General features: G+C 41.1%; 1 protein-coding gene across 1 annotated transcript in view; it reads left to right on the top strand.

Moving 5' to 3' along the window:
- LOC118325810 (transmembrane protein 132D) overlaps nucleotides 1-25,145 on the top strand; it is a 32,728-nt gene that overhangs the window by 1,894 nt on the left and 5,689 nt on the right. Inside the window, 4 exon segments of the mRNA XM_035658640.1 lie at nucleotides 7,454-8,327; nucleotides 16,914-17,051; nucleotides 22,262-22,454; nucleotides 24,789-24,932. Of these exon segments, the coding sequence (XP_035514533.1) occupies nucleotides 7,454-8,327; nucleotides 16,914-17,051; nucleotides 22,262-22,454; nucleotides 24,789-24,932 (1,349 nt within the window).

Genomic DNA, 25,145 nt, shown 5'->3' with positions numbered 1-25,145 from the left:
TGCCTCCGCACACGGACCTGGCGTTCTTTTGGGGAATCTATTGTGACTTGGCAGCTTCCACAAAGCCATGCCTGTGGAACTTCAGGGTAAAGGTTTGAAAGTGTGTAATGTAACCTTAGACAGGCAAACACGGTGTGATTTTTTCTGGAAGGTCATAAAGGAAACATTAGGACGAACTATGCAGGAAGAACGTTACAAGCTGATATATGTATCTTTTGTATAGGTAGGTGTCTAATTCATTATAAAAAGTTTATGAAAGTTAAAGATCTGCAACATCTTCAAGTTGTGTTTTAATTTGTTGGTTCAATAGTATCTTTTTCTAGTAACAACAGCGATTAGGCGGTGTTAAAAGGGAACAAACTCTATGTGATTCAAAAGAGGAACTTGGGAGGCATATTATGATTAGACTTTGGTTAGGGAGTGAGTATGAGTCAAGTAGCAGTGGGAAGTGCTGAGCAAATAGATAGGTTGAATCTACAAGCGTTCTAGAGGTTTTGGGCAAATTTAAATGTAAGGCAAGCATGCGGACAGTATTATCAGGGTAAATAATTCTTTGGTCCTTGGGAGACTTATATGCTCTCAATCTGGAATAGGTTTGTTTATAAGGAGTTGTCGAGGTCTTGGTACATGGCTTCTCTTTTGGGGAAGTAATTGATTTCCTTGCGGTTCGTCGCCCGGCCATCACACCGCCACCACACATGTTTCCCAACGAAGTGCCACCACCGCCGGGACGCGCGGGACACACACGCGGCACACCACACCCTAAGCCTCCGCACACACCACTTCGTCTGGGCGCGCAACCGCAATCCACACACAGCAGCCGGGATCGCGCGGCCTGTAAAGCCTATAACGGCCATAATAGATTGGGCTATTTCCAGGGGAATGCCAGGTGCTTGATTTGTTGTGGATAGAAGATGAAAAAATGGAGAAATTGTGATAACAAGATTTTTAAAGCACCTTTAAGGTCTCATTGGACCATAGCAATCCCTACCATCCCACTGCAAAGCTTAGCTCTCCTATCTCCTCTCTTCCTCTCCCTCTTTCCTTGTCTCCTTATTTCTCCACCGCTCGCCTTCACTACCCAGGCCTCAGAGCATTACAGCTATATGCATGAGCATACCGCCGCACCCGGCCCCGCTGGCTCCCGTGTCAACCAACCACTTCTCACAACACAGGCCGTACTGATGCAGCAACTCGCTGTACCGCACGCTCGCTCTCCCTGACTGCGCCCGGTCGGATTGTCGCTGGTCAAGAGTGTCGGAGTCTGTTACGTTTTATTGGAAGCTCTACCTGCCGCACGCGCTGTCTTCACTTCACGACACACCTCCATAAACAAAAACAAAATACAAAAACACACGGGTCTGCTGAAATGAATGGCAACACAAAATCAGCAAGAGTTTTGAGTCAGAACATAAAGCGTTGAAAAGTGCTTTTCAACTTACCCTGACCGCGCCTGGCGTGTGCCATCCCTCTACACTTTATCGCATTGTGTGTCCTCGCCGGCCCACACACCTCAAACCCCATCTTGAAGAGCACTAGATTAGAAGTATTGAACTTTTGCCTGAGGGTCTCCCATCTTCATGTGGGACACATTGAGACGCATTGCTAGACACCACATCTGTAATGCTTATTATTTTAGAATATCAATCATCCGCCACGCAAGACTCGCTTTCCGAATCACTGTTTTCCCACTTTCAGTAGATGACCTTTGAAAATTAACACAATGTTTGGATACTTTAACTCTCATAAACGTTTTTTTACCGACCAGCCTACATAAGCTACTAACAGCTTGTGCTTCTCCTCGCTGGCGGGTTCCTCCGGCGCCTCTTAAGTTTCTTTTGACTCCAGAATAACGCTGTTTCAGTGTCTAAGGTTACATTCACTGCAAACTTACCTGAAGTTCACCAGAAATGGGCTTTGTGACGCACGTCTGCTCCGTGTTTGCGCCCCTGTGATCGGTGAGCGTCTCGAGTGTCGTTGCCTGCCTGATGCTGCTTTACTTGCTGTATTTTGTCACTTCAAAAGACAATCCTCTGTATTTCTATTTTTAAAAACTGAAAGAGTCTCTATGCTCAGTTTCCGTAGAAAGCTGTTTTATGTGGAGCAGAACAGTGAGCATTGCCTACAACGGGTCCAGTAGAATTTTCAGGGTTAGTGCTTAGTTCTGATTAATTGCTCAGATGCAATTTTTTAAATTTTACTGTTGCCAGTATCAGATTCCAGTGTGAACAGGTCATGGCTCTGAACTGAACAACATTTATAAGTGGATGTGCAGTAGAAGCCAGCGAATTCATGAGCTGACAATAACGAGGATGAGGAGAAAAACAGCCACATTTTTTAAATATGGCTTTTTGTGAAGCAATGACTACTACCTCTGTGTGGGGGTGTGTGTGGATGTGGAGTTGGAGCAAGCACAGACCGGTTAGAATTCAACCCCTCAAGTTGTGCTTGTACTGAAGTGTCACCCCAAATACTCTCACACCTCACTGTCCCTCCACTGACTACCTCTATCACAGCTGACTGACTTCCGCCAGAACAGAATTGTGACGAATGTCAAACTAGAGTGACATAAAAGTCACATGAATTTTGATTTGGCTGTTCTCACTGGTCGCATTGCAGAAGATCAGACGCATATCTGATTTGGACTACATATGAAAGTGGCCTGAGTCAGAAGTGAAAAGCTCAGATTCCATTCCAAAAAACAGATCTGAGTCACAAATGAGCAAAAACAAAAATCAGATTACAGCCATTTTTGCCTGCAGTGTGAATGTCTCACAAAAGACCAAATCTTTGTATTTAAGGACCTATTCATCAGATCCTAATGAGACTTTTTAGTGCTTTATTAAGAGGAGATGTTTTGGAAAGGTCAGCCAGTGAAAAGATAAACACACAGTGCTAACATCAGTTGTAAGACAGAGAATGTTTTCTGCTGCAGGAGCTTAATTAGTGTCGTTAGCATCTGGTCTATTGCTAACACATTTTTAAAGCCCCCCTCCAGTCAAAAATCAGTTTTTCTTCTTGATCCTGCAGTGTGATGTTTGAATGATGTATGTGTAGAGTTTGACACTAGAAGGATGTTTTCACATCCATCTGCTGAAAGTGGAAAGTCTCTCTGTGCTCATTGAAAATCAGATTTTAAGGGGCGGGGCCTACAAGCATGATTTGTTACATCATTAGTATTTTGGAAGTCAAACATGATCCAGTATGCAACTTATACAAGTGAGATATAGAAACTGGAAGCCCCCAGTGCACATACACTGATGACTGACTTTACAGTGAAGTAGGAGACATCTCATGTCCAGCAGGAAAACTTGAACAACATTTGCATATTCATAGATTCTGTATTTTTTAATGAGGTACAAGGAGTAGATGACTTTTTTGAAAAAAAAAAACATATCAGACATGCATTATTGTTACAGGCAGACATAAATGTCTGGAGGGGATCTTTAAATATGTAGAATCAGTGCTAGATTTATGTGACCAATAATGCTAACATACATTTTTCTCAAAATGGCGTGAAAGAAAAACTTTGAGACCCAAACAGCTCTTTCAATATCTCAATTTCTGATTAAAATGCAGACATCCATTGTAGTCTTCTGTGATGCTATTGGGAGTCAACTCACTTCTGCAAGCTGTTTTGCACATATGGTAAAAGTCATTACTGCACATTAGAATTCAGAGTGGTTGCTCAGGCTTTGTGCATTTTAATAGAATAATACAAAGATTGATTACAACAGGAGAAATGATGCTAAAGCACACTGGAAATAAGTTAGCTGACATGCCTGTGAAAAGGTTTTATTACAGAGCCTTCAGACAAACTGTAGGGCAAAATCTAGCTCATTAGATACAACAATGTTTTTATTAAAACTGGTGATGAGGAACGTTATTTTGAAATGAAGCCGCAAGTCTTAATCCCTAAGTAAACTTTGTAGTTACTTAGATACAGCGCACAACAAATCTTACTGTTCTGTACTTTCCATTTTTATTTTAGTGCATGACAGTAAAGCTCTTATTGGACTGTTCTTGCTTCGTACAAGCGGCCAAACTAAAAACACAGCACAACAGAGGGATATTGTACACATGAAAAGCTATTTCAAAAAGCCACATATCCATTTTGGAAAAAAAATCCCTTCCTCATTTTCGGCTCTCACTCGGGGGTACCATGGTTTAGCTTTATATGATGTGTAAAGAAAACAACTCCTGAATCTTATTTCATACAGGAAGCATTTTCATTTGGACACAGTTGTATGAAGAACAAAGATTTGATTAACAACATGTGATTTAAACCCTGACATAAAGAGAGTGTTCTATTTTTCCCCCCCTCACAGAAAGCACTTAACCTACATACAGTAGAGAAAAAAATAAAATAATTCAGCAGTGCAAGGCATCGAACAGCCTGCAGGAGAGCAGTCTTGGAGAAGGTGGCTTTTAGAGGAGGCTGCGTGGCAACACTGATGCTTTCTGACTCAGCCAAGGAGGGAGAGAAGCTCAGGGTCTTCAAAATGAGTGATTTGAGAGGGAACAGCTGGTACAGCGGATTTGCTCTCATGTTTATCAGTTGAGGGCAGGACTCATCGTGATGAGAGGACCACAGAAGCAGAGTTTTGCTCACACTGGCTACTTGTTAAATATCTGAAATATTGGCAAAGGAAGAGGATGCCTCTCTTAGCCAGCCATGAATCATAAACAAACAGTGCCTGCAAAGTCTGCTACCATATTCACAAATAGATTATGTGCTATGTATGCTACGTTTAAATGGCCTCCGTTGGGTTTTGTGAAATGAAAAGCATGTGAACTAACAAGGAGAGCACAGATGACCCATCAAACCCAACTGTAAAGGGATGAGCTTGCATGTGAAGTACTTTGTTGCTACATTGGCGGTGCATTCTCCCTCCTGGAGCCAGTGAGCCAGTTTATACTCACTCCAGCCGAAGCCACTGCCAGCTCTGGTATTAAACAGCACATCTGTCACTGTGGCCACTGGTAGGCTAAGCCAGGACAGCCCGGTTCCCAGCTCCAGTCTCTTCTGTGCAGTGTGTCGCCCACTCGGCGAACATGACTGACACTCTTGTCTGTGTGTGAAAGACAAAAAAAAGAAAAGAAAAAGTATGCTGTTGTCTTCCTCCGAGGGCTGCCGGGTTGACATGATTGTGACACATACAGTATAGTTGTTGCTGCGTGAACTGTCAGACCATCTTGACAGGCCTTCTTTGCCAGGGTGGAAGAGTGAGGATGAAAAGCAGATGACAGACGGACTCGTCAAATGCCAGCAACCATGAGGGACATGACGACTGATAGACAAGCTTCAAGTCTTCTTCAATAAATAACAATTAATAATTCAGGGACAGACAGCACTCTGTCTGGCATCGTCTGTCATCATTGCACAAATACATCTTACACAAGTGTATATTGAGATATGATCTCTCCTGTTAATTTTGGTATACTTGTGGGACGATGATTTGTTATGGAAGCCCATTTCCGCCAATGTGATTCTGTAAGTCATTATAATGAGAAACTTTCTTTAAATATTCATTTATTATCTCAAAATAATGATTTAGTATCTCGAATACTGGGAAAGTTTCTCATTATTTTGAGATAATAAGTCATTATTTTGAGATACTAAGTCAAAATATTGAGAAAGTTTCTCATTATTTTGAGATACTCATTGTCATTATAATGACTTACAAGATCAATTAGTTTTTTCGTCACATTGGCAGAAATAGGCTTCCATAATTTGAGGTCTGAGATATTAAAGCTGTTTTTCACTATCCAATACCATGCTAATGCAGCTTCTTCGATTTTAATATAATCTGCAGAGTAAACATCAGTGTGTTTTTGTCCTTAATTTCACCAAGTAGGGCAATTAGCCACCCGATAAACAGCGCACACTCGGGTCAGCTGCAGTAATCTTCATAATTCTATCAAAATGGACGTTTAATGAGGACACGTGATGGCCGAGTGACCTCTGCCTCTGCTCGTTTCCACTGAGGCAAACACACTCACCATTAAGCTTTTAAACCAGATCAGAGAATATTTATGCTGTTGGTTTGTTTTTGCTCACTCATATAAAAAGGTCACTTTATGCACACGTGATGAGTATTTAACAGTCAGCCAGTAATCCTCGTAATAACTGTACTCCTTTACTGTCCAACGCAAAGCAACTCATGCATAACTTGGTCAATAATATAGTTTTTACATGCATTTCTGTTTTAATTTGCATAATATTTTAATCAGAATCTGGCCTCGTCGTCTTTTAGCTCACATGTTGATGCTTTCGTGTTTTTTTTTTCATGGGGGATCTGCTGGGTTTTCACAGCCTGCTGACGATCTGAAAAGCCATTTTAATCCCAGTTTTTGATGGCTGATTTTAACCTTGTGCCAGATGTATCAGAGCCTACCTTTCCTCGCCATATAGAGAAAGCAGGTCAGCCACGAGGGAGGTGGAACTGGGACGGGAAGGGAACTATGGGAATATAACATTGTAACACGAGAGGCAATATTATTAAAAAAGATCTTACATTTTGTGTCACACAACAGGTTTTAAAAAGTAGATTCCATAGGAAATTAATATTTATATTATCTTTCTGTGAATTGATGATCTACCTAAATATGATTTAGGTACTGTATGAAAACTATTATTAGAGGCAGAAAAGGGTCAACTTTTGGCTACAGGTAGGCTTGTCTGACATTTTTGGGAAAGCAGCGTATTACTTTGTCATGTTGTGAGAGAGGCGCGTCTAGAGAAATATTCATCGGGTGTTCAGAGGGTGGCATGGAGACAGAGATCTCAAACTGTCGGCCCAGGGGCCATTTCTGGCCCTCCACCCCATCCCTCCAGCCCAGTAAAATTTTATTTGCAAATCTTCTAAATACTTGTAACCCTGTCACTTCAGTCTATGTAGAAAAATGTAGCCATAACAGATCACTAAATTATATATGTTAATTTACTTTAAAAAAAAGAAAAAAAGAATCTTAATTAAACAAACAACAAACAAATTAAACTTGGTTGGCCAGGCATTTTTTAAGGGGCAGCCGCCACCCCATGCCACCCCTCTAGAGCCGCCCCTGCAGTGGATTTTTATGTGAAGTGGAGTGTGAAGTAAAACACAAGGTGCAAGCCCCACTCACAACACCAATCATTTTTGTACAGTCCCTTAGCAAAGAGTTCAGCTGCTTCAGCTGCTGCTCTCTCCCAGCAGCTGCTGTTGTAATTTATATTATTTCACCTATGGCTCTATACACTAATGTTAAGGTTAAGCTTAGAGGCCGTTTAGCGTAATACCTTGATGCCCCACTCAGTTGATTAGTTGGCTTCGGTGACTTTGGTGCTGGAACGCTGCTGGTATTTTTCTCTCAGACGTGGAGTAAATGACTTGCTGCTGTTTTTGTTTCAAGTAGAATTCAGTTGCTTTCCCATGGCTTTATAGTGTAATTCTCTATTTCTGTCTTACAGATTTGAGCAGTAAAGAGCTGTCGGACAGTAAGAGCCCAGTGCCCAGTGCCTTCTTGCCAGTCAACTACGAGGTGCGAGATGCGGACTACCTCTTCCTGAAGGAGGCTGGGCAGGACTTTATGAGGAACTCCAGCATGCAGAGTCACACACAGCCCTTTGTTATCTTAAGAGCCAGCCGCCAGCCAGCTGTCAACGCCAGCTATGGCACTATGTCCACAGAGCAGCTTGTGCCTCTAGACCTGGTCCAGTCTGTGCAGCTCTTCAACGCTCCAGAGGTCTTTACCTTTAACTGGAAAATCCAGGCCTTCATGCTGACGCCTCGTGTTTTCTCCTCTAAGCCCAAAGTGCGGGTGCTCTTCTATGTTGCGGGAAGGGATTGGGGCAGGGGAGAAGCAACCGTGGATGAGCTACCGTGCGTGACAGTGTATGCCTTTTGGCAGACCCAGGAGGTGAGGGGTTCCTGCGCCATGGGAGGCGAAAGGGGGACCTGCATGGCCGAGCTGGCTCCTCCGCCTGGATGGTTTGCTCCGGGGTCAGAGGGCACCAGCAGGGAGAGGCAGGACCCGTCTGCTGGGAACCCTGTGGAGCTGTACTACCAGGCGCAGCCCAAAGTGAATGGGAAGTGTAATTCTGTGGATGGGAGTCGTTGGAGTGGTGCACAGCAGCAAGCAGAGTATGTTCCCGTCACTCCCATGCAGAGGATCGGCAGCGTGCGTCTTCTGCAGGTGCCTAAAGGAATGGCAACGCTTTCTCGACTCAAGCTTGGAAATGCCATCGTCATACGGACGTCCTCCAAACCGCTGAAGAAGACCGACATTGCAACCTTCTACATACTCATGGCCAGCTCCGCTCAGCTGATCAACTTCACTCTCAGGTAAGACTGTGTTTTCTGTTGCTTCACAGCTTGCAGAAACCTGATGGCGGTGGAGGGTTTGTTGGTAACTGTCACCTCAGAAGGTGATGAATCATCTGTCTATCAAAGGTGAACTTCAACCAATCAGATCAATGAACCATAAAACGTAGTCAAAATCTTAAACTAATGTTGTTTCTTCTTTCACGTGCAGTTCTGCTGCTAACAGCATCTATGCTAACCTCTATAGGAGCCACTATTGTAGTTTAATGAACAGAGTTTTACTTGTAAAGTGACACTAAGTTAAAGAAAAACTTACCTAATATACAAAAACATAATTTGTGGACATTCGTCTTTATTTTTATCATAAGACAAGTCTACACACAACATAACATCAATGTACTGTACCTAATTAATAATTAATAGGCCTAATTAAATGGATATAATGTCAAAATATATTTCATGGGAATATGTAAAAATGTCTAATTTAAACAGTGAATGTCTTTGTTTGTCTTTGTCCCTTAGTTTTCTTTAAAGGTTATCAGTCTGACTAAACTCGTACTACGTGCCCATATTACTGTAACAGAGTAAATAAACTGAAACGGACTGAAAATAAAAGGAGGAAAAGACGAGTGAGTTGTCCTGTGTGTCCTTTGAAGTAAACCAGGCGGCTTTCTTTACATGCACTTTGGAATATATCAGCCTTATTGACAGAATAAGAAACCAAAAAGACAATTTTTTTTTGTTTTTTTATATCTATATTTGTTATCCTGAAGCTTCTGTTTTACACATCACATTTTCCTCTAGACCTTTTGTGTGAAGCCCCAACCTTAAAGTTCAAACTGCACACACTAGGTGACATACTGCCATCGCTTCAGAGGGCTCTGCAGTGTCCAAGTCCAAATTAAATAGTCAATAAGAATTCAATACAGGGATCTGTTCACTAACAGTATTAGTCCTCTTCTCTAATTCTTGCACAAATCCTGCACCATCACAAATAAGGGAATATTGGAGGAAATGAGATTTAGCATGGATTAAGGCATTTCTCTGAAAATATGATATGTTAACAGTCTTTCCGGGAACTGTGGTAGATTATTTGAAGTAAATTAGAGAAATACATGCAAGTGAGCACACCCTGATGACATTAGGGGTTGTTTCAAGAGCGATAGTTATCGAGGTTGACATGGATCAAATAAACTCACGTGCAGTACAGCTTGTGACTCATAACTGCTCTGTTCTAAAGGGTATTGCTCTGGACCTGAGATATTATAGCTATATAACACAGGTCCCACAGATAGCTATTGAATGCATGAAGAACACCGGGATTATTAGCGTAGCTCAATTTCATTTGAGGCTCTGTTCTCGTTTTGCAAAATGTTCCTGTTTGGCTGCTGATGAGAGCAATTGGAGCCATCTTGAAGCAAAGGTTTATCCCTTGGAGGTCTCTCTGACATGTCACATCTCTGACATAGAGTCTAAATTATTACAGATAAGTTTAAAGAAATGTACTTCCTCTGGAGGAAAAATACAAACGGACATCTTAAAGAAAAACAAGTCTGTTCTCATGACTTTCTCCCCAAGATCTCATTCTGTTTTTCTCTTTCTTTAAGGTGAAATTATTGAACATGGGAGATTGGCAGCTCAAAACTGCATTTGAATTAAATGCCTCCATCTTGCTCTCACCGTTTCATTGATGGCTTTCATGGTCATCTGCAGTGTAATACCTTTTTTATTATCATCATCCAGGCGGAGATCAAACAGAACCACGTTGCAGCATGGCTAGATTTGTCGAGGTTAGCTGTCAGAGCAGACAAGTAGAGATTTACTCTAACTTGATTAGAGGCTGATTTTTCTATTATTATTCTAGACATTATCTTCTTTACTCCAAGCTTGTGAATAATGGACTGTCAGGAGGCGTTAAATCCATTTTCCTGGCATGTCTCAGTTATTCATTTGTTCTGTGTGTATTTGTGGGCAAGTATGTCACAAATCTTTCCCTCAAATGTAGTTTTCCATTATGTAATAAATGTGTTGCGGTGTTGTCCGGTTATGTGTCTTAACATTCTTGAATGCAGCCAAACCAAAAAGTGTGTTTGTTCCTGGAAAGTTACCGTCTGTCCTCGTAGATTGAAAAACACTAAGGAACACAATCGATACTTGCTGAAAAATAAATAATTTTCGGAGTTACTTCCGCCTTGGTTTGCTCCTGCATGCTTCAGTGGAGGTGAGCAGGTGAGGAGACAGTCATGGATTATTAATCCCTTTTTTACCTGGTCCTCCTGCGTGCATCCACTTAGACAGCCACTATAGTCAGATCAATTGTGAATGCTGGAATAGGTAAATATTGATTGAGCAGACAGCTGTGCATGGATGCACTCGTCCTCCTCGTCAGAGTTGAGTCTGCAGAAGTCTCGACATTTTCTCTCGATTTTCCAAACTGAGACACAGAAACATGAAGCTGAAGGTGTTTCACCTTGCGTTTCACAGGTTGTCTGGACTTCCAGGAGAATCGGAGAATTGTTAAATTGCATTACAGACCGTGCATTTGTGTGTTTTAAAGGGTTAGACCGTGTATTTGAATAAATTAGCTGCTTTCCTTTGCTCTGTGTGTCTTGATTTTTACTGAGGCAATGAAGCCAAAACAGAAATCCTGATTACCCCTCTCCATTCTGTCACTTTTAATCATTGCTGCTTTAATTCATTTACTCAGTCACACATGTTTCCGAACAAAAAGCAGATAGCAGAAATGTTGCTTCTCCTCCTCTCTCCTTCTCCTCTCTTATCTTGCCTCTCCTTTGTTTTACTTTCATTTATTTTTTTCCTCTGCCTCCTTTCCTTTCCTTTCCTTTCCTCTCCTCTCCTCTTATCTTATTTCCCTCCCTTTTGCGTTCTTCTCTCCCCTGCTCTCCTTCCTCACAGTTATCACTTGGTTAGAAGACTGACAATCTTGTTAGGAAACTTGCAGTAATTAAACATATGCGATTGGCAATTGTCTATATAGTATGTATTGGCGACTTATCTGTGAAACTCTGTTTCTTGCATCCCATAAACACGGCATAATTCACTTACTGTTTTTCCAACTCACACAGTCAGTGGCACAGCGCTACCCTCCCCCAGCTTATCAGCACATTAACAAGCCCTGTGCATCCGGTCCTCAACAGCTGTCTGTGTGCTTTATCACTGTCTGAATGTCCCATTAAGCTTTGCTTAATACTCTCTCATCAGCATGATAAACCTGTTATTGATGTCTATAGCCGGAGTCAAGGGACATACAAATTTGAGGTCGATTGAGAAAAAGACAAGCCACACCTGTCCGTTCCAGCAAAATGAACCTGTCATTCTCAGAGAGTTTGATAAAGGTCATAGATAAAGTATTGTATTATCATCACACACCCTAGTGAAGGGTAATTAGAATACCTTTAAAGTGTATGTTCAGGAAGTTGAGTGGCATGAAACTTACAATTTTTTTTTTGTTTTCCTCTTATTAAAAGTCAGCGATAAGGCAGTTTGTCTGTGAGTTTTATTTAAAGGCAGCATTGTGGCAATAAATAAACTCCAGCTTCCATATCAACAGGACGCCGTGTCAGTGAGCTCTTCAACCAGGGAGCCTAATCATTCATCTGTGTGACAAATAGGAGTTTTACATCCATTTTTAGTGCAGCGGTGTCTGCCATCTGGCAGCAGTGCTGGCATGAACGTCTCCCCAACTCCCTAAACTGCTCCATAAGTACGATAAGCACGTTGTCGATGGCTGGCCATCAGACTGGCTAAACGGTGGACATTTGCCTGCATAATTAACGATTGCATCTGTTTCCGATTGCACTGGGGTTCACCGGTGGTACTGTGGCCCCGCAGTGATGCGCTCACAAAGCCAAAGATGGGAACACAAATTATATCAGGGAAGTAATTACAAACCCTATGTAGCATCTCGATAGCAGCCTTGGCGGTGAAATGCATCTGGGCCAGGCTGCAGAGGATACAATCTGTGCTGTAGATCTTTGATCAGACTCTTTCATCGCATTATGCATCCGCCTTTTCTGAATTGTTTCATTTTACTTTCTTTTGCTGGCCATGGCTCTGTGATCTTTCAAATAAGTTGAAAGAAAACAGCATTCCACAAATAAATAAAAGAAGGCAACTGACGAAGAAGAGCCAAGGGCCAACACGGTCTGCTAAGAGAAATTTGACAGTGTGTTTTCCTATTTGTGTAATAGCTCACGTGTGTGTGGTGGCATTTTTTGCGTTCATGCATGTGTGTGTGTGACTGAATGAAGAGTATGTAAAAGGTGAAACAATAGTGTCACTCATGCCTTGCCTGGTCAGAAGTGAGATGGATGGCAGGTGCAGCACCTGAGAGCTGCTTTTCTCACACACTGTCAGCTTCCGTCTCCACAGCCATCCATCTTCTCTGCCCCGGTGCCTCCCCCTGCCCGCTGCCTCCTCAGGGCCCGCTAACCAAAGCCATGGACACTGGTTCCTGCTCCCAGCCACTCAGAGGAAAAACGCCTCTTCCAGTCACTAGGGATTCTTTATTTCTTTTTTTTTTTACACAAGGGAGGCTGGGAGAGAAAAAAGGGGCTTCAGATAAGTCTTCTTGTTACTGTCACTTTTCATTAGTTAAACTCGGCTCCACTCGGCTCAATACGCAGAGGTGTTTGATCACAGCAGGACATGTTTTTCAGAAGTCATTACTACATTAACAGTCCGCTTAGGTTTGCTCATTAATACGCCGAGCATGCCATCCTGCTTACCTCATTGATTATGCCGGATTAAAGTTTTTCCCCATTGAAAGCAAATGATCACATTGCACTTCCAATTCCCTACAGTCAGCAGTGTAATTATATACAGGACTAGGAGATGTGATTCGGAGGAGGCAGCACTATGTTGAAGAAATCATAGTTCATTATCATGACCTCTAGTGAAAGAAATGTTTTCACTTTTATTTTCTCTTTAAAGCAGAAAAATGGAAAAACATCACAGTACAGTGTACATTATGGCTTCCAGTTGTGAATATGGTCCGAAGGCAGAATTCTGAATTTGATTACTGAAGAGCATTCTTTTCTTTAAAAATACACTGAATGGATTCTTCTGATGCTCCATTATATTTTCTAAGGTTACATCTTATTATTTATTTATTTCCTCTTTATTTGCATATTTGGTGTTGAGGTAATCAAGTTACTGATTACAGTATTTAACAGGATCACACTTTTAAAGTAACCCTCCCAACCTTGGAAATGCAATATGTGAGACTGGCTCTTTTTTTTTTTTTAAGGATGTGGCTCTGTGGCAATGTCAGTCTGATGCCTGGTTTCTTGGTCCACAGTGTGTGGACACACACACAAAAACCCAAACATTTCAACAACTATTGGATATATCGCAATGAAATCTGGCACAGACATTTGTGGTTTCCAGAGGATGTATCCTAATTACCTTGGACTTTTCCCCTAAGAGTAACATGATTTTGAGGGAAATGTCTCAACAAAGCTTGGTTGCCATGGAATTGTAACTTTGGTGAGCCCTTTAAGGTCCAGTGTGTAACATTGAGGAGGATCTATTGACAGAAATTCAATATAATATTCATAGGTATTCTTTCATTAGTGTATAATCACATGAATATAGGTATAGTTGGGTTTTTGTTACCTTACAATGGGCTGTTTTTATCTACAGAAAGAGTTGGTCCTCTTCCACAGAGGCCGCCATGTTCAACCACCATGTTTCTACAGTAGCCCAGAATGGACAAATTGAACACTGGCTCTAGATAGACAGACATCTTTTGAGTTTTTTGGTTTGTCTAATACACTGGTTTATGACTAAATATCTGCAAAACCAATGACCTTCCCTTCAGCCTCAGTTGTATAGTTGTGAAGAAAAAAGGGGAGTTTGTACATTTGGAAGATGTGATAAGGCACCAGCTCATGTAGGCTGGGGATACTGCACACAACAAACTGTCTACATTTTGGGAATTGTAATAGTCACAATCATAAGCTGGATTTTTGTCAATTTGAAAATTGATCATACAAATAATAAACGCACTGTTTCCTTTCCAGCAGCCACCTTTCTTCTCGTTATCAGCTCATCTTTTTCTCTCTCCGAACCAGAAAGTTGTAGCGTCTTCACATCAAAACCGCATTGTATTTCTCTCTGCTCATTTAGGCCCAGGCTGAGTGTTTGTCCCCTGCATTGCTGGCTGTTCTGCCTCCTGGGAAACCTCTGACTGATAACAACAGACTGGCCACCCATCACTGTTAATTCACTCTAATGCACAGCCCACAGAGAAGCTACTTTCATTTAACAGACTATGCAACACCTACAGTATTTGGCTTCTTTTTCGTGCTTTATTTGATGAGAACCACTCAGAGCCAGCAGTGATTTAATAAGTTGGAATTTTAAATCTGTAAGTTCAGCATGTTTCCTGAGACACATCTGCTGTATCAACCTCTGTGGTACAGAGAGAAGCTTAGAGGCTCAGCTACCTATTTTATAGTAAATAATATGGCCATTATGTGTGCACTGACTTTTAACTGTGGCATTCAGCTGAGTGCAATCACGACCAACAGACTTGCATGTTTTTCAATTTTCAGTCACGGCAGCAGATGATTTCACCTTTTAGCCTCCTGCTCCCCGGGCCGATCCTGTGTCAGTCAGACAAATCGGCTGCTGTTGTGTGCAGCTGGAATGGAAACAGTTAGTCTCCCAGGTCACGATCGCACAAGATTAAAACCACAATTGAAAAAGACACCGCTCAGTCATCCCTTTTTAATTGACCCTTCCTAAGTCCCGCCCCTTTTTGTTGAGCAAGCCTCGGTCAGAACTTTCTCCTTTCCTGTACTTATATGCTATGAGCTAGGCTCGTCTATGTTGAAAAGACAACAACATTTTGAAGATAGTTTAAAAGATAAGGGCAACATATATATAGTCACATCTTAAAGGTCCAGTGTGTAACATTTAGCAGGATCTATTGGTATGAATGAAACTTAATATTAGTTATATTATTCCTACAACTTTCACTTTGTTGACGCACGGAGCAGCCCTCTTGGATTTTGAGGTCGGGGTTGATGAGGTTCTTCTGACTTTTATAGTTGGAAATCAGACTTCAAGGGGTGTTCGAGTTCAAATTTCTGACTGGGAATTCCAACTTCCCAGTTCAAATTGAATGTGCCATAAGTAAAGGTCACGACTTTTTCCCCCCAAGGATTGCGAAGTCATGATCCAACCTTTTCTGCCTCTGATTGGCTTACCCCGACCTTCTCACCCTAACCAATCTCAGCCCTCGTGCCTAAACAACCAACAAAGACAATGAGTACTAGCCAGTCAGACGCAGAGTAGGGCAAGTCATGACTTCACCATCCTGGGGGGAAAAAATGGTACAGAAAAAGAAGAACATTGATCGTAAAAAGGAGGACCTTTCTATCTGTGGCCATTCTCTTTCCAGATTACATGTTGGATGTTCAGGATTCACACATACATGCACACACAAATGCAAAATGTGCCCACAAAACTGCACCACAAACCAATAAAGATAATGCATGTTGGTGGACTGTTCTGTTTTATTATGCTGAACAGGAAGCAACGTCTCCTTTTCTTCTGTCTGGTTTAATAAGTCAAAACCCCTCAGCCCAAAGCAGGAGAAGTGCTCAGATTGCTGTTGCTCCTATCATAGATTACACCTCCCCAGAGACTCATAATGCGCTCAACACTTTGTTTATTTCAAGATTCAGAGATAAACCACACAGCTTTGCATGCAGATGAAAACCGAAGAATTACACGAGGATGTTGTTCTGAGCTATCCGAGACAACTTGTCTGAGCAACTGAGTATTCAAGGAGTCTTATCAGAGCTTTGAGTATATAAAAGAAGCAGAGGGAGAAGAGTTGACCATATGGATTATTAATATTGTTGCAGCCAGAGAATAGGATTATTTGAGCATTTTTATATGTGTGCTTCCCTTACTTGATCTTTTAGAAGAATATCTCATTAACATTTGACCTACTGCAAGCTGCTTGTGCCGGCGAAGCCCACCGGGAAAGTCTACACGTTCAGCTGCATAATGCTTTCCATTTACAAATTAGAGGACAAGAAAACTAATGATCCAGTTGTTCAGTTTAAATAATGAGTGCACATAAGGAGGAACAGAAAGAACATTGTTTTCTGTGCTGTTTAAAATGTACAGCGGGAGATTAGGGTGGGATACGGGTGGTAGGACAGTAAATCACTGATTTGTTTTACATTTTCTTCCAGTTTTTATTTGATTAATTGTTCCTCTAAATCTAATAAACATCCAGCTTCATCACTATTCCATGTGTAATATGAAATATATGAGGATGCCTTCTTGTTACCAAAATCCTGTATTTTTTGACTGAAAAAATTAAATGTATTCTGTATGAAAATCCACCACACACTGGGACTGGGAATGATCTATAACATCATCATTTGCCAAAAAGCAAATTTCAATATTCAGATCAGAAAAATGTGTCTCAATATGTTTGGTTAATTGTTGACATTATAAACCACTTAAACTTTGAAAAAAATAACCCCAAATTCCACTGGTTCTTAATGCGGGATATTTCCCATTTACCACATTCCTGACCTTTTCCTTTTTGACTTTTCACAGAGCGACAGTAAAGAAAGGTGTGACCTTTCGAACAGCGACACCCAGTAACTCTTTACTGTGGGACATCACTCTGGATATGGGTGCAGATGGAGCCATCGCTGTTATTTGTCAGAGGAAGGCTCCAATACCTGGGAAAAGGCAAGTCTGTTCCCTTCATATATATGTCAGTGTATGCGTCTATGTTGCTGTCGCTGCATTTATCACATATTCATAGGCTTAAATTGCTATTGTTTGCATTGACAAATAACACTCCAAAGCACCTAAGGGAATTTTTCATGTACTGTTTGTTGTTAAACGTGGCACCATTGTAATGTATATCTTGTACAGCGTATCAGCATTTGTCTCTGCACCTGTGGAGCAAAAGACAAACCATCTGTGCAGTGCAAGCCTGACAACAGCTTACTGCAGAAGCATACTGTGCTGTGTCCTGGGAGGACATCTCTTATACTCTCTAAACACAGGTTGGCTGCAGGTGCTCCTGTAAAGCTGCCCCCTTGTAAACAGCTATTGCTTTTTCCCCTTCATTGCCCACTTCTCCTCTGTGCTTTAATCATTTCTAAACATTTACCAGCTGCGCACGCCCATGCATTCCTAGTATGCAGTAAAATATATTTTAACCTATGACTTAAAAGCTGCAAATAGCTTGGGGTAGTTATATAGCGAAACTGAGGTGAGCCATTTTCAAACATAACACTAAAACTATTTACAAGAGATGTGCAGGTTTGTCTGATGATACTCTCTTTGGGTTTCTAAGAAGTACTTAACTTGCCCTGTAGGCTCATTAAACGGGACTACACCCTCTCCCCAGCAAGCCGCTTATCACAGATGTCCTTTCAAGTTGAGTTGAGTGCAGCCAAACTCTCACTGAGCTGAGGGCCCATACCCCCTGAGATTACAGGACACCTTCTTACAAAAGGACACAGGACTCTCGAGCGCTGTTTTTCTTCTGTGATGGCTTTCTTACCTTGCTGCTACAACAGTAGCCCTAAGTTAAACCTCTGTTCTTTTATATTACACAGCCTATAACCCTCTTAAAAAATGTACTGCCCCCAAAACTGCCGTGAGGCAGTACTTTGGCACAGTGGTAACACCAAAATGGCAACACACTCACAATAACAACCCTAACATGGAAGTTTAGCAGCTATAATGTTTAGCACGTTGACCATCTCAGTTCTGCATATGAGCATGCTAATAATGACAGGAAGTAACATTATTTACATGCTGATGTTTAGCAGGTATAATGTATAACATGTTGACCATCTTATTGTCGTGTTAGCATGCTAATGATAGCAGGAAGTCACTTTCTTTGTCTGTACGTTTGTCAAGGGTTTTTTTGCCACCAAGAACTAAAAACACAAGTTTTCTAATGTTAGCTTAGCTACAAACCTACAGGTACTCTTTTTGGTCACTGTAGTTTTGTAAAAGCAATCTAAACAATCAACTTTCGATGGATTTTATAATTTATTTGATGAGATTTGTTTAAACAATCTTGCTTGATAAAGGCATACCTCACCTTTAAGTCTGCAAGTATTTGGTTAGAAACCAAAGTTTTGAGTGGCTTTGACCCTGTGATCGCTCTAGATAAAGAGGTCATCAGAGTTATTAGGCTTCATCCTCTGGGGACCATGAGTATAATAGATATTTCCAGTGTCATGCTGATCATCTAGGTCATCTAGGTGAGCTAATTTTTCTTGCTGGCTGTTTAGAAATAGGCTTATTCTATTTATGCTGTTGTAGGGCACTTCATTTTAATTCTTTTTTGCCATTCAAGCTTGCCAGTGCTCCCAAAAACTGATCCATTGAGATTGAACTCAAACAGTAAGATTATTTCTGCCTCTAGAGCGGCTCCAAGAAATGCTTGTAAAATAAAGCTCTAATCTGTGTCTGAATGGCTGGCATAGCTGGAAAATAGAGCATATGCAGCCAACTTTCCCTGGATGAAAACAAAATCTAATAAAAGTAGACACAGAATAACATTTCTCAGTGAGCTTCAATATGAAATAAATAAGATTAATTTACTCCAGTACAGGGATAAATGTCTTCCTGAAGCTAAACATGTGGGGTTGTCTGACTCTTCAGAGGTCATACAACAATAGACACAGCTTGCTTAAAACAGAGCCAAAATGTTGACCTTATCTGTGCTCGTCATTATTGATTTGACCTCATTAAGTTGTTTTCCCCATTTGGCGTGGATTATGACATTGTTTATGTCAACTTCTTTATGGGTTAACACATTCTTTCACGCAGTCATTTCCACTAATCCTCTCTAAAATGTCATGAAACTACCAGGACCCCTGCAGAGAGTGTCTACTGTCAGAGCGCTGTAGGGATTCCTCTGACTTTTTGTCTTGGTGGCTTTGGTGGATACTAACAGTATTGGCTGTATCTGTACATTAAAGCTTCTTTTTTTATCCTCTGTTGCAGCAGCTTGGTTTGGATCTTAATATTAAAGCGCTGCTACTCACAGACACAGACTGCCGGCCGTAAACAACCTGTCAAAGCGTCATTCCCCTGCAAGCTTCACAAGAATGACTGAGGGCGTAAATAACAACAAGTATCCCCTATCTTATCCGAATATCTGTGTTAATGCATACTTAAGGGGATGTAGGCATGCTTATGTGAGTCAAGCATATCTTGTTTTGATATTTGACCAGAATGCTTTGATTATCTTTTAATCTCAAGTCTCTGAGCAATATGCTAAGATTATTCAATTACACTAAATCTCTGTCTTACCGTTAATAAGTGCAGATATAAAGGAGCACCGGGTGATAGAGGATAGAGACGTTTGTGTGCTTTGTTGTTGAACCTGGAATTTAATGGAGGATTAACAAAATATGATTTGCAATTCCTCCAATTGTTGTTGCTTTAATGCAGAGAGGCAGCTGGTATGCAGGTCATTGTCATGCAGTAAACAGGACTTACTGTGTGCCGGCACAGCCCTGACACAAATATTTATAACATGTACACACAGATTCACTGGGGGTGATAATGTCCACGCGGGTATCTGCATGCTTATTGTATTTTTGCCCACCAATATATCTTTTCTATAGTTCAATACAGTGCCAAGACATAACCCAGGATACTAACTCGGGCCATGGGAGAAAATTGAATCCATGGCTAGGACACTCTGTTCTAGCTGGCATCACTGAAAGGCCATTATAAGTTACAAAGGCTTATACTTTGTTGTGTATGCAGGGCGATGCTGTCCTTGGACCACCTTTTATACAGTTCACATTTAACAGTGCCGGCAACTCAAGGGTAGGGCCAGCAGAGAGAAATTCTGCTCTTTTCTTCTCTCGTTTTAGTTTGTGAAAATGCCTGGAGATGCAAAGGCCTCCACAAAGTTAAAAAAGAAAAGGGGATTGGGTCTTGTCGCAACTACTGGGATCACATACCTCTCCTAAAAATCTCGACACTTTCTATCCAAGGGGCCAAATACACTTTTCACTTTGAATGTTTGAGCTGGGTATCTCTGAATTTCCTGTCTTAATATTTATAGGGTTACTTTCTGCTTTTCTTTCAACAGTTTCCTAAATATAAAATAATAACAGTTTCTGAGTGGGACTCAATCAATACACAAGGGATGCTTGGTGTGCTGGCAATGGCAGCCTATATAATACATACTGCCTTTGCATTATATGATGCATTCTGACTATGAGGATGGAGTTTGTCTTGGATCATACAAGCTGATGTGTCCATTCAGTTTTCTATTGTTTCACATAATGAAAGTACAGTTGTGGAGGAAGATAGTCGCACAGCCATAATGCAAAAAAAAGTTTTAATAATTTACCAATGTTTTGACATGACTTGTCCTCTGTAAGGTAGTCAAGGACAAAACTTTAGTTTTTTTCTATAAAAGAATAATTTTTTCCTTTCACTAAGTTGTTTTTCCTCTATATCAAAAATTTTTTCCCCAATATTTTTGGAAACACCCCTGTCCGCGAGGTCTCTCAAGGGCCTTGTCTGTCCTACATTAGACATGTCTGTCCTTATTGATATAGATATATACACATAGATGTTCTTTGACATAATGTATAACCATTTTGATCATGGTTTTTGACAACATGCAAATGTAACAGGACACTCCTACCAATGATAGAGCACAACTGTCTCTTATCCTCTATTTAATGTCTGTTGAGCTGTTTTGTCCTTCACTGGAAAACCAGTTATGTTTGTTTAACAAAAGCAATTGCTCAAACTGATTACATCGATTCAATTAAAACTAACTCAATTTTGTAGTTAAAATAACATTCTTGATCAAGTAGCTTTAGTAATTTTAAGTGACACTGACTTAATTTTGAAATGTTTGTACTGTGAAAACAAAAACTAGTTAAAAGTCCTTAATCAGGAATGTTTCTTTAATTTACAAAAAAGTAAATGTCACTTACAATTGCGTTTAAAAGCTACTGCTCAAGAATCTTTTTAGCTTACAAAATTTGTTTGTATTACTAAAAGTATTAATTTGCAATTTTTTGAGTTAAACTTATTGCATTACAGTGTTTGATGATCATTAGAGCGTTTTTCTGTATTGTGGCTATGAGTGTGCGCCTATCTTCCTCCACACTGGTGGTCGGCACCCATCCAACACTGGTGTGCCTCCTTCTCACATTTGATGAAAAACATTTGGGTATTTTTAGTCAGTGATACATTTTGTGTACAAAGAGACGATGAGCCTGAAGGAAACTAGAGCACATGGGTTTCCATGCTAGAGGCATATTAGCACGCTGTTAGCATTGAGCTGTAAGCGCCTGCGTGCAGCCTCACAGAGCCGCTAGCGTGGCCTACAGACTGTTTGTCGTGTTTAATATTATTTATCAAATGAAATTTCTAACATTTAAATGCAAAGTGTGCCCTCATCAGGCAAAATATACAATAAAATAAAAGCCCATTCGACGTGCTTTCTTTTGAGCTCCACTACCCATAGTTAGATCTACACTTGTTCTGTACTGAGAAGAATGAGCCACACACTCAAGTGCAGGATACACTGCGGTATAATCACTGCACCTTTATTCAGACATAATTATCTCTATAGGAAGAGAGAATTACAGACCCAATGGTGAAATAATCACGTTTAAGCATCAGTGGCTGAGATGGAAAGTTTCCATCTTACTGATGCTTAGAAGTTAAATCCCTCGTAAATGTGTCTTTTCTTATACCACATGATAATAAGACAATGGAAAGCTGCAGTAACATCTATTTTACAGTATATTATGTCGCTGATTTGCATTTACATATCACCTTTGAGTTATTTTAAAGGAACCCTTTAGAAAAGCACGCAAATTAGCTGTATCGGAATTACAGACAGGTATTTATGCTCATCTTTCTTACCAATCTGGCCTCCCATTCAGGCTCGAGAGCAGTCTGCTGGAGGTGCTTCAGATGGATTTCGAGGTGGAGGAGCTGAGCAGTCCTCTCGACAGTCAGGTGATAATATGGAAGCTGGAGCTGCCGTCTGTGTCTAAAAACGTAGCCAAGACCGAAGGAGCCATGAGGATTTACACTACGCAGAGAGACTTTGTTGGCCTGGCCCCCCTCGTGATGGTGAGTAAGCTGACAGCATCCATGTCACACCTAATCATTATTAAAACCGGCATTGATGTTACTGACAGCAGAGTTTCCAATAATGCCAACGCTTGGACTGCATCCTTTGAGCGTTGGTGCATGAAAATATCATAAAATGCACTTTGCTCTGATCCATTCCTGTCTGGTTTGCATACGCAAGAGGCTGGATATGCTTTGGATTGTTTAGCAAATGGGTTCTATTTTGAGCAGAGTGTGACCTTGTGTTGTTGACTGTCAGCTAGCTGATGTCTCTCTTCTGTGTTGTTCTGCTCTGTTCTGGCATGCAATACGTGGTCATCCTCTCCTCCTAACAGCTGCTTCATGCGCTGCTATTCTGGTGCCACAGGCCTCTTTATCATGCTACCTCTATAATTAATCCATGATATAATCTCCACTACGAAAGATGGAACATCACACAAGAGTTTACACCACTCTGAATTACAGTATTAAGCCTGTTATGTGTCACTGGGGTCAGTGACTTCTTTGTACACTAACGTTTGCAGGGACAATACATAATAATGATAATAATGATAATATACTGTGAAACCAGAGTTCATTTGACTCAAACAAGACTGACTGATGATAATTATTTTAGGTTAAAAAAGATTCTGGATTTAGCTGCTTTCACTAGTAATTTAAAGAGGCACAAACTAAGTTTTGTAAGTTACAGAAATATTCCTGATTAATTAATAATTAAAAATAATTAAACTTTTTACTAAGTATTTTGTTTAGACATGACAAATAAAAAGGACAAAATTAAAACACTTACAATTACTAAAGCTACTTGATCAAGAATGTTTTTATTTTACTCACAAAATTGATTTTGTTGGTCAAAGAGAACACCTAGGATTTTTGAGGCTTGCTTAACATTTGCTGCTAAGGGACCAAAACACAGCTGAACCTTTGCTCTCGGGGGCCCTACAATGAGGACTTCTGTTCTGTCATGGTTAAATGATGATGACAAACGTAATTGACATTTTTTTTCTGTGTCTTAACATTTGTTCACCCACATATTATTGATGAAATATGTAATTTGTACATTTAAAAGTTAGGAATGGTCATACTTCAGGGCAGTATCTTACATATATTTCACAGTTCTCTCTGCTGCATTTCCATCATAATGGTGCCGAAGTGCTTGAAGTTACGAGGATCCGCTACAGAGTCCTGATTTGTGAATTTGACATGGTTCATCTCTCTTGTGGATTAGAAGCCGACCTCAGGCAGAGGGCCAAACACGAGGTGATTTGATGGTTGGCTCGGGGGGACATTAGCGCTGACTGATCACTCTTAGCCTTGCTCTATGAACACCAGCTAGTGCCACTGCTCAATACTTCTGCATAATGGCGAGAGCCTCACTGACACAGGCTTCAAATCTGTATGTTTTAACTATATTGTAATTACAATTTAAAAAAAAAAATGATGTTCTGTTATTTCAGCCTCATTTAAACCAGTTTTTACAGTCGAGGGACTCGTATCCATCTGCTTCATTTTCGTACTCTGAGTGGCCAAGTGTCTCTTCAAATTTGATTCAACTGATCACTCACAGAACTTGACCGGGCAGCGCTCCACTGCTCCCGTGCTAATTTACACACACGATATTGAATTATTTCAACTTCATTTAAAGCAGTGTGTTTCTACAGAGGAGGACACATATCCATCTGCTTCATTTTCGTGCTTTGATTATCCATGCATGCGTACAAATGCATGTCTGTACAAACACACACACACACTGCATTTATATTGCATAACTTGCCCCTCATTCGCACACTGATGGAAACCTACCTACCATGCAAGTCGTCAGCCTAATCAATTGGGGCTTAGTGTCTCGCTCAAGGACACTTTGACAGGGGGACCCAGGGATCGGGCAACCGACCCCGCTCCTCCTGCCACAGCTGTCCTATTCAATAATACACTGCGCATTAAAGAGCAGGCTGTACTGTATATGTGTAGAAATTGTTCTTAGTCCATGTCCATGGCTCTAGTTACGCGATCATGTTTGAACTGATATGACATCGCTCTGAGGGACATGCCTGTGCAGAGAAGTCCTGGATTAGTGGTGACCTGGCCATCACCCAGCCTTAACTCTGCTCCCTCCCTGGCTTCCCAAGGGGGGACCGGCCTTCTTGCTTCATCAGGACTGCTGAGTCACTGAGTCACACTTCATCGCCCCCGTCTCTCCTACCTTCCTCCCACAGGGCTCCTGTCCCAAAAACCTTTTGCACTCCACGAAAACATCAGATAAATGTGGTTTTCTATTCTATGGGAGTAAGCAATATGTGGTGACTTTGGTTGATTTTCCTGGCCTCTGTGCAGGACACAGAGATCCTGAATACAGCTGTTCTGACTGGAAAGAAGGTGGTGATGCCTGTGAGGACAGTAGCCGTGGAAGAAGACGGAGTAGTCACTGATGTGTCTGACTATACAGACTGCAGCTCCACCGATGAAGATGTACTAAAGGTAAGATTTACTCCTCCTGCTCCTTGTTATACATACCTCCACAAACTGTAGAGGGAACGGGGGCGGATCGAGGAAATTATTCATGTGGTGGCAAGAGGGTGGCAGAAATATCTGCTGATTCAATCGCAAACAATCACATATATCAATATTTGCTTGGAAAAGCCCCCAAATGAACATTTTTGAACTCCAACTTTACAATATTGTGGCACCTTG

This window comes from Morone saxatilis, unplaced genomic scaffold (genome assembly GCF_004916995.1).
Source record: "Morone saxatilis isolate NCDOM2014 unplaced genomic scaffold, NCSU_SB_2.0 Contig16, whole genome shotgun sequence".
In the NCBI taxonomy this organism is placed as follows: Eukaryota; Metazoa; Chordata; class Actinopteri; family Moronidae; genus Morone; species Morone saxatilis.
Note: the sequence above shows the minus strand (reverse complement) of the source record. Positions and strands in the feature narration are given on the sequence as shown.